A 14364-nucleotide genomic window follows, 5' to 3' on the forward strand; every position below is an offset into this window, starting at 1 on the left:
TTGGAATAGCACCCACGAGCAACCTCGATCCGACACGCGAGAATCCATCGATGTTCGAGCCCATACACGGCTCTGCATTCGACATAACCGGGAAAGGCATCGGTATGTTATGTGTTTTATGTTCATCCAAGGCCAACTCCAGCACCAACTCCAACTCATTCCCTGTTTGATATCTTCCAACTTGACATCTCGAGCCACTCTTTTCTTTATGCTCCGTCAGCTTGCTAACAACAGAACAAGCAAACCCCGTAGCAACCTTGTGGACGGCATCAGAGATGCTGCGGTGGCTCGGGGAGAAAGAGGCGGCCGCTCTGCTGCTGGAGTGTGTCGAGGCCGTGTGTGAGAAAGGAGTGGCCACGCCGGACTTGGGAGGCCAGCAGACCACTGCCGAGGTGACCAGCGCCGTATGTGAGGAGATTGACGGCCGGTTGGGGAGGTAACTGATTTGGCAAACAGCTAGGTTGAGGATAAATTGGTCGGTGTATTGAGTAATTGAGTACTCCGTATGATCGATGGGCCTAGTAATGAATGTCCAAAGAGTGAGGCGGCCGTCCGTCTTTGTCTAGCCCCTTATATAAGTATATATCATCTCCTTTGTACGTATCAACGCTTGTAAAATAAGGGCCCCCCGGTGGAACTGGTCAGGGCCTTATTTGATGTAATATTATGGCCATCGATGGGCCGCAGGCTTCAAAGTAAAACTCTGCAACCAGCATGATTGAATATTGAAACACGCTGGAAGAAGCAAAACGGCGAGACAGGTCAGAGGAAATTTCCGATCCATGGCCGTCCTGGAGAAAAAGAAACCCTCCCCTTTCCCTGGTGCTTCATGTCCCTACTCTGTCCATCCGTATCAGCATCAGCCCGTAATAATGAGAGTAATATCAACATCAATTGACCGTCCTGTATCCGTATAGCTGCAGTGTTAAGGAGTTACACCGTTGCCCAGGCAAGTTTCCCCTGCGTCTGCTAGAGCGCCGATGCGGAGGCCCGAAGCCCATGGCAACCGCGAAAGAAAACCGCCGCGTATCAAATAGTCTCGTACTTATTGTATTTATCATTTCCGTCAATCTAGGCTTGTTTTACGTCTTCTTTTTTGCATCTTTTCTGGCCGTTTTTTTATATCTTTGTTTTATGTTATTTTTCGAGACGAATTTTTTTTTCTAAGGAGAGATCACGTGGTTTCGTGTTATTCTCGCCTTTTTCTGTTTGTTTCTTTTGTGACGCGAAGAAAAAGAAGAAAAAGAGAAGAAGAAGAAGAGAAGAAGCGAAAGGAGAGAGAAAGACGGAGATGGAGATGGAAAAAGGGCTGTCGGGGTGGCAGCGGCGCGGTCGAGGGGAAGTAAGTAGGGCTGAGCGCCGGAGAGGGCGAGCGAGGCGGCTGATGGATGCTATATCCAAGACAGACGGACTGGAAGCCGGGCGACGTTGAGGCCGCAGATGAAACGGCCATGACATCAAGCCCAAGAAGATAGTGAGCAGCCGGGGGAGGGCGAGAAAGAGAGAAAAAAAAAAAGCTGCGAGCTGCGAACTGCCAGGGACATGGGCTGAGGACTGTCTTCCATGGGGCTTCTGGTGCGTCTTCTTTGCCATGACGGATCCCCAAGCTAATCCTTTCTCCAGGCGAGCATCACGGACTTGTGTAGAGTAATCAGAAAAGCCAGCTTTCGGGGCTTTCAGAGCTTACAGGCCTTTCACAGGCTTTCCCCCCCACCGTGACAAAAGCAGGGATGAAGGGCGCCTCTGCGACTAGCGAGCTCGACGGTCTTGCCGATCGGGGACATCCTCCGCTATTCGTCATATTTTTGGGGATGGACGAACGGAGCAGATGGAGCTCTCTTTGCTCTGGTGTATCAATATATTTCTCTTTTTGCGAGGAAAGAAAAAGGAATGCGAAATGTCATCGGCGGTTAGCCTGGCCATTAACATCCGCCCGTCTGATGTTGCCATGCAGTCTACGATGTGATGTGATATGATACTACAGCGGATATGCCTGTAAGGGCAGAGTAATAATATAATAACAGCAACAATAATAACCCCTCGAGACGGCATCACTCTGGAAACTGCTTGGACTCAAACTGCAACAAGACTCGGCACTGGCAAGGGAGGGATTGTTCTTGTGACCTCGAATCGATGACGATGATCTCCAACCGCGGGGCTGAGAATAGAAACCTTGGAAGGCCCATCGTCAAGGATGCCCCTCGCTGGAGCGAGTCGAAGCAGCGTGTGATGTGCTGGGGGGGGGGGGTCGACAGGAACCGAATTGATCCCTGCGGCTTAAGTGGCCACACTAAGCATATGATGCCAATGCTCATGGGCTTAAGGGGAGGGGATGGGAATGGAGGCTGACGAATAATGAGCTCCCATTTCTGGCTTGTCGAACTTTGGGGGCCATCTCCTGGTTGCTCTTTTCGGGGATTCTGCTGTGGCATGCATGCATGAGTTGATGCAGCAACCATGCAACGAGAGGAAGAGGGATGCATGGAACTAAACCGAGCCGGGCCATGGAACCAACAATTGTACAAATATAGCAAAGCAGCAGCACCAGCAGCAGTACTCCGTACAGGAGCAGCAGTGACCAAAGAGGAGAAAGCAGAAGAGCCGAAAAAAAAAAAGCAACGAGAGGAGGAGCTGCAAGAAAGTTGTCCAGCTGGCTTCTCAACTCTATTTCGCGGCTGGCTGCCCTGGTGATACGAAGCGCTAATGACTCCCTGTTCGTGAGGAGGCCCAATAAGACTAGATCTCGCACTGTCCCGATTGACTTTTTTTACTTTTTTTTTTTGGCTTCCTTTTTGCTTCTTCGAGTTTCGCTCAATCCTTCGTTCTGGGGAACGGATGCGAGTGTCTGGCTGGCTGGCTGGCTGGAGGAAGTAACCTGACGTCTGGGACCGAGCATGGATGCATCTTGATATGCAATTTGTTGCAGCAGACGAGGGCCTAGTAACCAGCAGCAGCAAATAGTTCGCAGCGGCAGAAGAAGAACCAAGAGGAATTACGGAGTAAAAGAGACAAGAGATCGAAAAAATAAAAGAGGAGAACACTGGAAATAGCGCGTGTGTTTCCAAAACATGCAAAGAAAGGGTGGAGTTTTGGGCGGTCCAGGGCCAACAGGGGAGAAGCCTGCTACCAGGACAACTGGTGTTACCCGGCGACGGCGATGGCAACGGAGTCGGAGTTTGCATCACTGCTCTCTCACCAGGGAGGGGCGGGGGGAAGAGAGAGCGAATCCAATATTTGGCTCTGTGCCCCTTGCGTACCGACTGAATCGGATGCTGAACCAGTGGCACGGAACCTCCATTTTGTGTTAGGCATATCAGAATCGATAGTTGGAGATCGAGAGACGAGGGAGAGTCGAGGCATTGAGGGTCCAAGAAACGGAGGAGAGTGACCTGCATGAAATCTCTTTGATGCGGCCATCCAGATCCATCCACATCCTTGGTTTTTTTTTGGCCGTACCTTGTGCCTTGGACCGGTCGTTACATACAGAGTATCCGCAGTCCGGTTACATGGTGGTATAGTTAGTTACCATGGTATCTATGGAGCACAGAATACCAGGTTACTCCGGCTACCAGACGGACGTCCTCTCCACCCGGGACAGAGCATGACCACGGAGGCCCTCCATTGCCGCCGGGACAGCAGCAGACAGCGAACGGAGGACGAGGGGAGAGCCATCGGGCAAGATCTGTGTGCCGCACGGTTTTGCTGTCAGCGAACGGTCTGTACGTCGTCGACAGCTACACCCGGCACCCTGAGCCAGGCAGGAGATCTACTACACAGCCAGGAGAGAAGACTGTGGTGGGCGGGAGGATGCAGGACAATACTGTATAACTATATATGCCGTATCTCCCTCAGTACCAGTAATAAATATCTATACTCCGTACACTCATACGTATAAAATACAGATCTCGCCGTCCGCCTGGCTGTTTGTATGCAGCGGCTCCCATGGCTCGCTGCAGATCTCTATATCACCATCAGAACCGGCCAGAGAGAGAGAGAGCTCCATCCGGAGCCACCAGCTTATACAGCTCCAGCTCCAGCTCCAGCTCCAGATCTAAGTAAGTAGATAGCAACCTGTAAACAAACAGCCAGGTCAGCCTTACGCTGGCCTCTCCAGCAAGCAGCCTGTGACGGTGGATGCAGTAGCTCGTCTAGCAGGGCGGCAAGCAGCGCAGCGATGCGAGGGCGATGCGTCGGATTGGCTGCAGCGATGGCCAGGTACCCCGGCCCTATGCAGCGGTACCTCGCTTTTGCGGGCGATCACCGCCAAAACAGAGGTACCTCGCCATGGCTGCTGGGTAGCTCTGCATAGTTCCACCCCGTACAAAACATACCTCGCGCATACCCAGTAGTTAGTTATTTACATACAAGAAGGATACCACCCGAAAAGGAACTTTACTTAGCCTTCGTCCTTTTTTTCTTTTCCCTTTCATGCTCCGTGCAATTCTGAGTGGCCTCTTCTTTTTTGCATACCAGCTGGCCGTTGCCCATTGCAACAGACGGGACAGCGTCTCTTTTTCTCTTCTTCGTCTTCGTCTTCGTCTTCGTCTTCTTCTTATTCTTCTCTTCTTCTCTTCTTCATCTTCTATCACGAACGACGACGACTGCTGCCGACTTATGTTGACCCCCCTCTGCCCTCTCTAGCACCCATCACCACCACCTGCCTTCACCTCCTCCTCCACGACCACCACCGCCGCCATGGCAAACTAGAACCCCCTGCAGACGGTCATCTCTTCGTTCCGGCTCGATTGGACCTGGGGACGCTCTTGGGCCATCTCCAGCAACCGGGGACCTTTCTTTTAGGCCGAACAGGAACGCTGCTGCACAGCCAAGCCAGCAGCACCGCCTCTACGAACCATTCACGACCACAAAACCTCCGACCAAACAGACTAGAGCTACAGACTAGAGAGAGACAGCTAGAGAGATAGAGAGAGAGATAGACTCAGCAGGCCGAGGACATCTGCAGTCTGCTAGTTACGGGGAGGAATCTTGCTACAGACATTGTGCTGGTTACACTGGGATAGACAGCTGACTGACTGACTGCCCTGCCACTATGGAGCAGTCCTCGCCGTTGGCTGCCATGCATCCTCCCTCTGTCCACTTCGGCCACTGCTTCAGAGCAGAGCCTGCCGGCTCCTTCACCCAGTTCCCGGCCCCGGTGCCCTCCTTTGGCCCTGACAGCTTCAACTTCAGGGATCTTTCCATGAAGCGGGCGAGGGCCGACTACTTCACGGCCGTCAAGCCTGCTTCTCGGCCCTCGCCCACCGTCTCCCTCGCCGCAGACCTCTCCCAGAACTTCCATATTGACCAGAGGTGCGTCTTCATATATCCGGGGCAAACAAACAGTCTCTCTTCTTTCCCTTGTTTGCTTGTCCTTGTCCTGTCCCTGTTATGTCTTCTTGTCTTGTCTAACTTCTTTCAGTCCGCAGTTGGCTACGCCTCGCAGGTCGCTGTTTTCAGCTAATCTGTTTTGCTCGGATAATGGTATATATACACCCTTCCATCGTGTGTCCTATATATATCTAAAACGAAGGGCCCGGGACACGGGACACGGGACCCGGGATTATATGGTATATAAAGGCTAATGACCGTGGTAGATACAATAACAACCCCGCCGATACCCTCCTCTCCTGCTCCTACAGATATCATGGAGATGTCTCCGCTGCCGCACAAGGCCCCCTTCGGCATGGCCCTGGATCTAGAGTCTCCCACGATGGAGTTGTCTATGGCAAAGTCCCAGCAGTCCCTGTTTCTGTCTGATACTTTGCAACAGTCGCCTATTGAGCCTAGCCGGTCATCCACGCCGTCAGAGTGAGTTTTTTTTTATTATGCCATTATCAAAACTCCATATTGGTTGTCAGCTTGAAAGCGGGTGGTAGACTGACTGGTGTGTGTTTAGACGCCGAAAAGCTCCAATGCTGAGACCGTCCCTGATGCGTACCAAGGCCTACAGCGCCTCAAGGACGCCCCTTGCACAGCCACCGCAATTCAAGTTCCTCGCTGGCGGCAGCAAGCTCTCCACCTCGACCCCAATCTCGCTGGCAGAGATTTTCGAAGATGACCCAGACAGCCCCTCCACGGCTCGGAGCAGTACCAATGGTCCTCCGGGCCCGCCACGGTCACGATCGTCCAGAGCACTAGCACAGGTACCAGAGAATGGCTCTCCAAGCTACGGTGCCATGAGAAGAGGGTCCAACCCCTTTTCTCGCCCGCGGAAACTCAGCAGACGCTCGCTTAGCATGTTTGAGCACCCGGAAGATGTACTCAAGGACGACAAGGAGGACACCACCATGCATGCCAGCACCGCTCTCCAGTCTATCACAGACATGGAGTCTTCTGCTCCAACTCTGACTCTGCCGCACTTCATCCCTGACGATCAGCCAGACTGCCTCCCTAGAATTGAAAATAGCGTGCTCGTGGACATCATCGATGGGAAATATAGCGATCAGTTTGACAACATCACCATAATAGATTGTCGGTTCGAATACGAATATGAAGGCGGCCATATCAACGGCGCAGTCAACTACAACGACAAGGAGCAGCTTGCAGAAAAACTCTTTACCGAGGGAGAGATGAAGCAAAAGACCGCTCTCATCTTTCACTGCGAGTACTCCGCCCACCGTGCTCCAATCATGTTCGTTTGATTTCTTTCACTCTATACGTTCTTTCCCTTGTAGTCTTGCTAATCGCCATAGGGCCAAATTCATTCGTCACCGAGATCGAGCCGTCAATATCGACCAGTACCCTAAATTGACCTTCCCAGAGATGTATATCCTCCACGGTGGATACAGCGGTTTCTTTGCCGAGCATAGCTCCCTCTGCTACCCTCAAAACTACGTCGAAATGGCTGCCAAGGAGCACGAATTCGCATGCGAGCGTGGTCTGGGTAAAGTAAAGCAACGGTCAAAGCTCTCCCGAGCTCAAACGTTTGCTTTCGGTCAACAGAACTCACCAATGGAAGATAGTCCGACTGGTCGATGTCGTGGAGCATCCGATCGCAACATGAACAATACTTTCGAAAGTCCCCTGGGACGGGGCTTTTCTCCGGGCCGTCTGCCTGAAAGACGCATGTTCTCATACTAACATGCAAGCCAACCGACTTTTTTTTTCTCCTCCCTTGCCAATGGGTGCTAATGTTCTTGATGGAGTTACGCCTTAACCTGACTTGAAGTCCTAACGTTTGATTCTACCCTCATCTTTACGCCTGGCGCACCGGACCATTCCATTGTTTTCCCTCTTCCTCACCCCTTGATTCCATAGCATGGCCACAAGGCCTTTGCTTTTCTTACCTTTTTCCACTTCGATTCTTATCTTGTTCGCCAGCGACCAGAAAAGCGTTCAAGCCACACAAAAAGTTCTCCCTTCTGCTTTCCTTGTCGAAGCGTCATAGCGGAACTCTTCATTGATAGCGTCCTTTTTTCTTCTCTTCCCTTTCCTTCCCCCTGCCCTTTTTTACTTTCTTACGGGGATTCTATCCTTTACTTTATTTTATTTTTCCCTATTATCTTGAGCGATTGATTATTACTTGGCTCAGCGCAAGCGTTTCCTTTACCCCTTTCCCTCAGCTTCCTCCATGATCATGTCCAATTGATTGACTGACTGACCCATTATCCTGCACAATTACCCCTTGTTTTTCCTTATCCAACATCACCATTTTTCCTTTGTCGATATACCTGTTTTTCCTTGTTTATCTTCCCTTTGTCTACACTTGCCTCTACCGAGCTGAGCTGAGCTGTTTCCCACATCCGCCATGCGCCACACCTTCACCTCCACATGAGACGACAAGAAAGACCGCACACGAGTTCCGAAAGACCCCTTGAACCAACAATGCAACGCCAACGCCAACGCCAACACTAACGCCCTATCTATCTGACACTCCTTCAACTTTCTTTCCGCTTTTCCTTTCTTCTCTTCCCGCTCTTCTAGCCGGCGCGGACGCACTTCCTGGCCTTCCCACATCACCGGATCGGATCAGAGCTCATTCTGAAACAAACCCCGCTGCTGATCCCCGGCTATGATGCGATGTTGGCATAGCCTGTCTGGCCATCAAAACTCAACGCAGTTTTGCCCCCCCTCGTTTTCCTCTCTTTCCTCTTCCTCTTCTATCCTCATGCTTGCGCCGCCACGCAGACGCCGCGCTATGCTGAGCAAACATCAAACAGCAAATAACGACAACAACAACATCGACAACCACTGGACCCCATTCGCTCTTCCCTACCCGAAGCGGACTTTACCGCTCTTCAGTTTATTTCCTCTGTTCATCTAGATTCGGTCAGGTCATGGGAGGTTCCCTGTTTGCATGCTTATTTTACCCCCACATTTATCTCTTCGCTTTTTGTGTATCTCATACCACGCCCACGCACGCCTGAGTCACTACACGAGGTTGGTCTACGCAGTTCACAGCTGGGCTTAGGAACACAGCACACTGCCCATGTTTGCCTGCTGCGATGCAACTCTCTTTCAGTGGTCTCGATAACGCGTGCTCGCGTGCTTGTTTGGTCTTGCACTTAGTTGTTCTCTATCTCTAGTTTGGAAGCGAAGGAGCAAAGGATTAAAGGATCGGGGGTCCTTTAGCCGGTTTTTCTACATATGCAGCTACTTTGTCTAGCAGAACAGCATACGATTAACATACCATAACATACAAAAAAATAAATAAAAAAAAAAAGTATCAATTTACCTTCTCGTCTTTTCTCTTCATTCCTTCGCGTCTTTTCTCTCGCTTCTTTCGGAGTTTCTTTTTCGTCGTGTAAACAAACAAACCGCGCCAAGACCTACGTCATCACTTTTTGCTTTTTTTTAGCCGCAAAATTCTAAATTTAGCTTCAATATCTCTCACACTGACAAAAATTGGAATATCGGGAACGCCAAAGGCACGCTGCGCAAAAGCAAAGATCGACAATAAGCGAAGAACGAGAAAGAGGAGAAGCGAAGGAGGGCACATGATGGAGGGAATTGGGATCGATGATATCCTCGCGTCGGTTGACAGGGGTGATTTCTCTTCTCCCGAGGCCACAGCCGTCGACCACCAGCAACTAACGCGGTTCTGGGTCGCGGAGCGGGCTGTTCCTGAATTGCTGCCATGGCCCGGCGCGTTGATGGACCGGATGATGGAGAGGGTTTCAAAGCAGGTAGATATCCATATCACTCAATATAGCAGCATTGGACGACTGCCCGTTTCACTAGTAATTGCTAACCGAGCTGGTGATGTACAAGATATCGAAGATCGAGGACCTCTCAATGGCAGCAGCCGACCCGCTCTCACCGGAGAACAATAACCAGAACAAGCCAACGCTGAACCTCAAGTTATCAATAATGCAGTCCGATCTGGCGCGGACGCAATACATCATTCGTTCAATATTGCGCCAGAGATTATCAAAACTTATCAAGTATAGCATATACTATTTACGAATATCGATGAATCAGGAAACACAAACCCCCGCGGGGGCAGATGCGGCAACCCTCCTCTCTGAGAAAGAACTGCAGTTTCTACGCGGCCACCAGTCACTGTTAACAACGCATTATAATGCTTCGTTTCTCTCTACGTTCCCTGCAAACCTGAAAAGGCTGGATGATAACGTCGGTGGTACAAATATGGTTGTTGCACCGGAGAATAAAGAGGTTGTTTTCGTGCGGTGTTTGAGCGAAGAGTCTAGGATTGTTATCCCTGCTTTAGAGGGCGAGGAAGGGATGGCTGGTCTTGAGAGGTATGGCGGGAGCATGGCCAGGGGTGAGATATGGGTTGTTCGATGGGAGGGTGTTAAGGATGCATGGAAGCGGGGGGATATCGAGGTTCTTTAGCCTGTTTCTTTTTGGTCCACGGGATTTCGGTTGGTAGTTTTTTTTTTTTTTATTGGCTATATGTAGTATGGATCATGGAGGGTTACTGACGATATAACGACATAAGTATATAGTTCAACGAGCATTTTGATACCATGTAGCCGGTTAACTAGCCATCTAAGGAATTGTTGCATCATGTTTAATTTAGTCAACCCGAACATCCCATCCGACACTTGAAGAATACGACCAGACATAATATTCAAGAGAAACCCCAGTACTTTCGCTCTCTAGAAGCATGAGAATATGATGCTGTGACACTCTAAGACCAAAACCCCCAATTAACGCCCTCTGCTCGCATCCCGGCATCATCATTATTTACCATTCCACTAGTTACTTCATACATCAGCTCTAAACTCTAGACGTATGATAGAAACGTATTTGTCCCATCTACGCAACGTAGGAGTAAGCCGGGGGGTCTGAATCGGTAATACGTTCCAAGTACTCCCGATCAATGAGACTTTCAATTCGTTTCTTCACCATGTTCACATCTGGCGTGAAGCGAGCTGCAAGCTGTGAGATTGCCTCCGTGATCAACTGTGAATGAGCCAGTGTTTTCCGTTGCCTAGATAGCGTGTTAGTTGAATGTACTGAGACATAACGGGAGAAAGATGGCTATTTACTTCATGATTCGAACAATGGCAGCTTCAATCGTGTTGCCTCGCTCTTCACTGGTCTTTTTCTCAGTGTCTGTTCTCTCTTCCTTGTTTTCTACTTTGTTCCCGCTGGCGCTGACGACACCAATCTTCAGCCTCGTGAACTTGCTGGTGAACTGCTCGTTGAACGAGAACTTATCGGATGGCTGCACGCCTTTGCTCATAGGCTCTTTTCGAAGCACACGAGTCTTTGGTGCCACGGCAAGGGATTGAAGGTTTCGGATAAGTTCATTGGTGGGAATCCTGGTCTTTTCCTGGATTTCTTCGAATGTAAGGGATTCGCCGGAAGGCAAATCATTAAATAGAAGCAGGATAACCATTGCGTACGTAGAGACATTCAAGTCATGCCGTTCAACTTTGCCATTTGGTCGTGTGAACGTCGCGCGAATGTCGGCTGTACCCATACCTGGGAGCCACGATAGTTTCCTCCCGCTGTGCTTGTCGAGGTAGAATCGTTCAAAGCTCTGCTTGAGAGATTCAACATTTTTCGGGAAGATGCAAGGAAGCTGCACCTGGCCTTCTCTGTTGTGACTGCTCATGATCTCCATGGGCCACATGGTACTTGTGAGGACACTCATCTCTAGTTCGATCCGAGAATTGTTTCCAATATAATCCCGATAGCTAGTAGTGAGATCAGCAGAGACAGCCATGTCCTTGAACATGGACTCCAACCGCTGTGTAAATGTGTTTCCTACTTCCATCTTCATTTTTGTAATCATTTGTCGCTCAGCGTCCATGCTTGCTGACCGTTTCATAAGCAGACGACGTGACAAATGCTTTTTATAGTACGTTTCGAAGAGGTCTTTATCTCGAATGTATCTTAGCAAGGTAATGCCGTTATCAATCAGGGCATCAACTTCTTCTTCCGTCTTGCCCTTGATGCCTTTTCTCAAGTTCTCGTCAAAAAAGAGGGACAGGTACTCAGTGCCTCGAGGATTGACATTGATGAAGTCTGAGAAACTGAGGGTAAGAGCGGTCTGCAATGCCTGGTCCTTGATAAAAGCCTCTTCCCATATTCGATCAAATTTCGCTTTCAGTTTTAAAACATCATCCACCCACTTGATCGCCGCCGCAGTCTGCAGATTTGCAACCGGCTGCTTTTCATCTGGTACCGAGGATTTCTTCCCCTGGTCTGTCGCTGAAGGAGCTGGTGGGTTTTGTGAGAGCTCTTTAGCAGCGGTGTTGACAGCAGTCCCGTATTCAATAACTGTCTGTTGAACAACCTTGGTCAATGCAACTTTCTTCGCATCAATGCGAGCAATAAGTTCGAAAACATTCTTAAGGTCTTCCAATCGGTCATTCTGGATCATGTATTTAACTCCGCTATCATCCATACGTATTACCTCTCCGATATAGTGTCTGATTAGGCAGTCATCGATGACTTCCATGACCTTGGCTTCTGTCACAGGAGATAAAGTCTGCTGACACAATGACTGCTCTGCTCTGATCCTAGCTGTGACTCTCTTGCAAAATGTTGCTGCATCAGTGGTTGTAAGTAGCCGCTGGCCCTCCGCTGCGTAGTATCTGCGGCTTGCCTCAAGGTATGCAGGTTCGAAGGTGGTATGGTATAATTTCCCAGTTGAGTCTTCAATACCATCTTCATAGAGGCCTTCCAACAGGTAAACACAGTGTTTAATCAACGTACGGTCTATTATCACTCCCTCGCGTTCAAGCAGGATCATGAACAGGAGTGTATTTTCGAAAACGGAGCCAATCGTGCCGTTCTCACCGCCAATATCTGCTCTTAGCACACAGTCACGGAATAAACCCATTGACGTGTCGTATATGGACTGACTTCGGAGTTCTTGCATCACAACCCGGTCCATGTACATCAGGACATCGGTAATCATACCCATGCAGAGCTGGTGATCTTCCCAGACTTCTTTAAGCTTGGCCAGTAGCCGCTCTCCAGCTGCTTTTCTTTCGTTTGCATGCTCAGTTGCGTCGGCAGAGTCCGTAATGGTAAGGAGAGCTGGAGTGATCAGGCTCGCGACTTGCTTACGAACGTCATTGTATAGCCAATCTTTTTCTAACTCGGCAACTTTTTCGTACAGGTCCATAGCCTGCTTCCGCAGGACTAGCTTGTAGGCATTGCGATAAAGCTCTTCAAATGAGAGCTGGGAGGAGTTTTTTGTGTGTATTTCCCGTATCGACGAAGCAAGTATATTCCATATTGAGGCAAAATCGTCATTTTCATTCCTACCCGTCATGCCCTAAGGAAAAAACAATATTAATAATGAAGTCACAATGGAACTAAAGCTCTCATACAATAAAATACGACAATGACAGAGGTATAGTGTTTAATTGGTAAAGATATGTGACTGTATATCTCCAGTGTGAAGCTCTTGGGCGATACATACCCTCCTTGGGACCCTGACTTTAGCGCGCGGTTTCATGGTAAAGTGCAGCCAGAGGAAAAAGCTATATTTGAAAGAAAAAGCTACCCAGGATTAAAGAATGTAAGTATTCAAGTAGGAGGAAAAATGCAGAAAAAAGGGAAGCTGGATAAGCTGGTGTTTATATCCAATCTATGTAGCGGGGGCTCGTTCTGGAGGCTGCCTTCAGGACATTTCAGACCCCGGACATTGCAAAGAAACAATGCGTGCGTCTCTCTTCTTTAGCACTAGCCAGGCAGCAGGCCGTCTCTCCTGTTCTATCTGCTTCTCCTTCCGCTCTGCGCAGCTTCTTCTTCGTCCTCTTCTTCCCAAAGGGATGTTGAAGTTGTCACTCTTATTTGTCGTTTCGCGGGGAACTTTTTTTATCTCCGAGACGGCTCGGCGGCGAAACCTTTTCCCGAAAAAGTCTAAAAGTTTAAACCTTAAGGATTTTGGCCTCGAAGACCTGAAGATTAAAACAGCAACGTCAAAAGACAACGTCAAAAGACAACGTCAAAAGACAAGAAGAGATCAAGAAGAAGGACGACACATACCCGGGGAAAGAGCAGATTTTATCACCATGGCCACTGGACAGAGATTATTTCGACACACGCTCACGACAGCGTGCCGACTTGCACGTGCTTATACCTCACGACCGGGAGTTCAGTCGACGTCTATTTCGCTCCCACTACCACAGACATCACCGCGATTATCAAGCATTCTACTGCGTCATCCAGCTCTATTGTTTTCATTACAGAGTAGGAACAGCTACTCAACGACAACCAGAGATCCCCACCCGCTCACAGACAACAAGACACCCGCAACTACGGAAGAAGAGACACAGGCTGCTCAAGCTCGACGAGACCAGGAACCCGCATATCTCATCTACTTTACGTGCAAACCATGCTCGCACAGGTCGGCACATCGTATCTCAAAACATGGATATCATAAGGGAACTATCCTGATTACTTGTCCAAGCTGTAGCAACCGACATGTTATCAGTGATCATCTAAAAATCTTCTCAGATGCCCCTGTCACACTTGAAGATTTGCTTGCGCAGAAAGGCCTGAAGATCACCAAAGGGACAATGGAGGGGGATATGGAATGGTGGGCTAAAGATGAGGAGAATGTTGAAGCTAGCACGGAGACTACATCTGAGCACGCTCAGCTAAAGGGTGGCGAGGGCCAGGATGGAAAAGTCTAGACTGTATCATGATTGTGCCAAATTGTTTTTTGAAGTTTTGCTTCGGTATTTCATATCATTTGGATACCTATGAATGGCGCACGGGGTGGTTATAATCCTTTAGAGTGGCAGCGGCCGGGCATTGGTAATGGGTCAAATCAGTTGCTACATGATCTCCGTTTTTGCACCGTGTATTATATAGATTGTACAATATTTTAATTTCTCCAGATCTATCATATGCTAAAATGCCAATGATGTATTCAAGATTCCTCCAAACGCCATCCATCCCCGGCCAATTAACTTTTTTTTTTATACCCCA

General features: G+C 49.2%; 7 protein-coding genes across 7 annotated transcripts; 4 read left to right on the forward strand and 3 right to left on the reverse strand.

Annotated features, from left to right (window-relative positions):
* Nucleotides 1-2051: 2051 nt before the first annotated feature.
* ARB_07917 (uncharacterized protein) lies at nt 2052-2896 on the reverse strand (the record flags this gene model as incomplete). Its single annotated transcript, XM_003013759.1, has 2 exons — nt 2052-2664; nt 2772-2896. The coding sequence occupies 2 exons, from the start codon at nt 2894-2896 to the stop codon at nt 2052-2054; spliced, it is 738 nt and encodes a 245-aa protein (XP_003013805.1).
* Nucleotides 2897-4392: 1496 nt separating this feature from the next.
* Nucleotides 4393-4697, reverse strand: ARB_07918 (uncharacterized protein; the record flags this gene model as incomplete). Its single annotated transcript, XM_003013760.1, has 2 exons — nt 4393-4573; nt 4645-4697. 2 exons carry the CDS (start codon nt 4695-4697, stop codon nt 4393-4395), a joined length of 234 nt encoding a protein of 77 aa, XP_003013806.1.
* A 353-nt stretch (nt 4698-5050) lies between these two features.
* ARB_07919 (uncharacterized protein) lies at nt 5051-5461 on the forward strand (the record flags this gene model as incomplete). Its single annotated transcript, XM_003013761.1, has 1 exon — nt 5051-5461. The coding sequence occupies one exon, from the start codon at nt 5051-5053 to the stop codon at nt 5459-5461; it is 411 nt and encodes a 136-aa protein (XP_003013807.1).
* Nucleotides 5462-5581: 120 nt separating this feature from the next.
* On the forward strand, nt 5582-7080 carry ARB_07920 (uncharacterized protein; the record flags this gene model as incomplete). Its single annotated transcript, XM_003013762.1, has 3 exons — nt 5582-5808; nt 5897-6631; nt 6675-7080. 3 exons carry the CDS (start codon nt 5582-5584, stop codon nt 7078-7080), a joined length of 1368 nt encoding a protein of 455 aa, XP_003013808.1.
* Nucleotides 7081-9201: 2121 nt separating this feature from the next.
* Nucleotides 9202-9795, forward strand: ARB_07921 (GINS DNA replication complex subunit Sld5, putative; the record flags this gene model as incomplete). The annotated part of the gene is made up of 1 exon (XM_003013763.1): nt 9202-9795. One exon carries the CDS (start codon nt 9202-9204, stop codon nt 9793-9795), a length of 594 nt encoding a protein of 197 aa, XP_003013809.1.
* A 655-nt stretch (nt 9796-10450) lies between these two features.
* Nucleotides 10451-12697, reverse strand: ARB_07922 (uncharacterized protein; the record flags this gene model as incomplete). Its single annotated transcript, XM_003013764.1, has 1 exon — nt 10451-12697. One exon carries the CDS (start codon nt 12695-12697, stop codon nt 10451-10453), a length of 2247 nt encoding a protein of 748 aa, XP_003013810.1.
* Nucleotides 12698-13085: 388 nt separating this feature from the next.
* On the forward strand, nt 13086-14066 carry ARB_07923 (mitochondrial import protein Zim17, putative; the record flags this gene model as incomplete). Its single annotated transcript, XM_003013765.1, has 1 exon — nt 13086-14066. One exon carries the CDS (start codon nt 13086-13088, stop codon nt 14064-14066), a length of 981 nt encoding a protein of 326 aa, XP_003013811.1.
* Between the last annotated feature and the right edge of the window lie 298 nt (nt 14067-14364).

Source organism: Trichophyton benhamiae, assembly GCF_000151125.1.
Source record: "Trichophyton benhamiae CBS 112371 chromosome Unknown contig00075.49, whole genome shotgun sequence".
In the NCBI taxonomy this organism is placed as follows: Eukaryota; Fungi; Ascomycota; class Eurotiomycetes; order Onygenales; family Arthrodermataceae; genus Trichophyton; species Trichophyton benhamiae.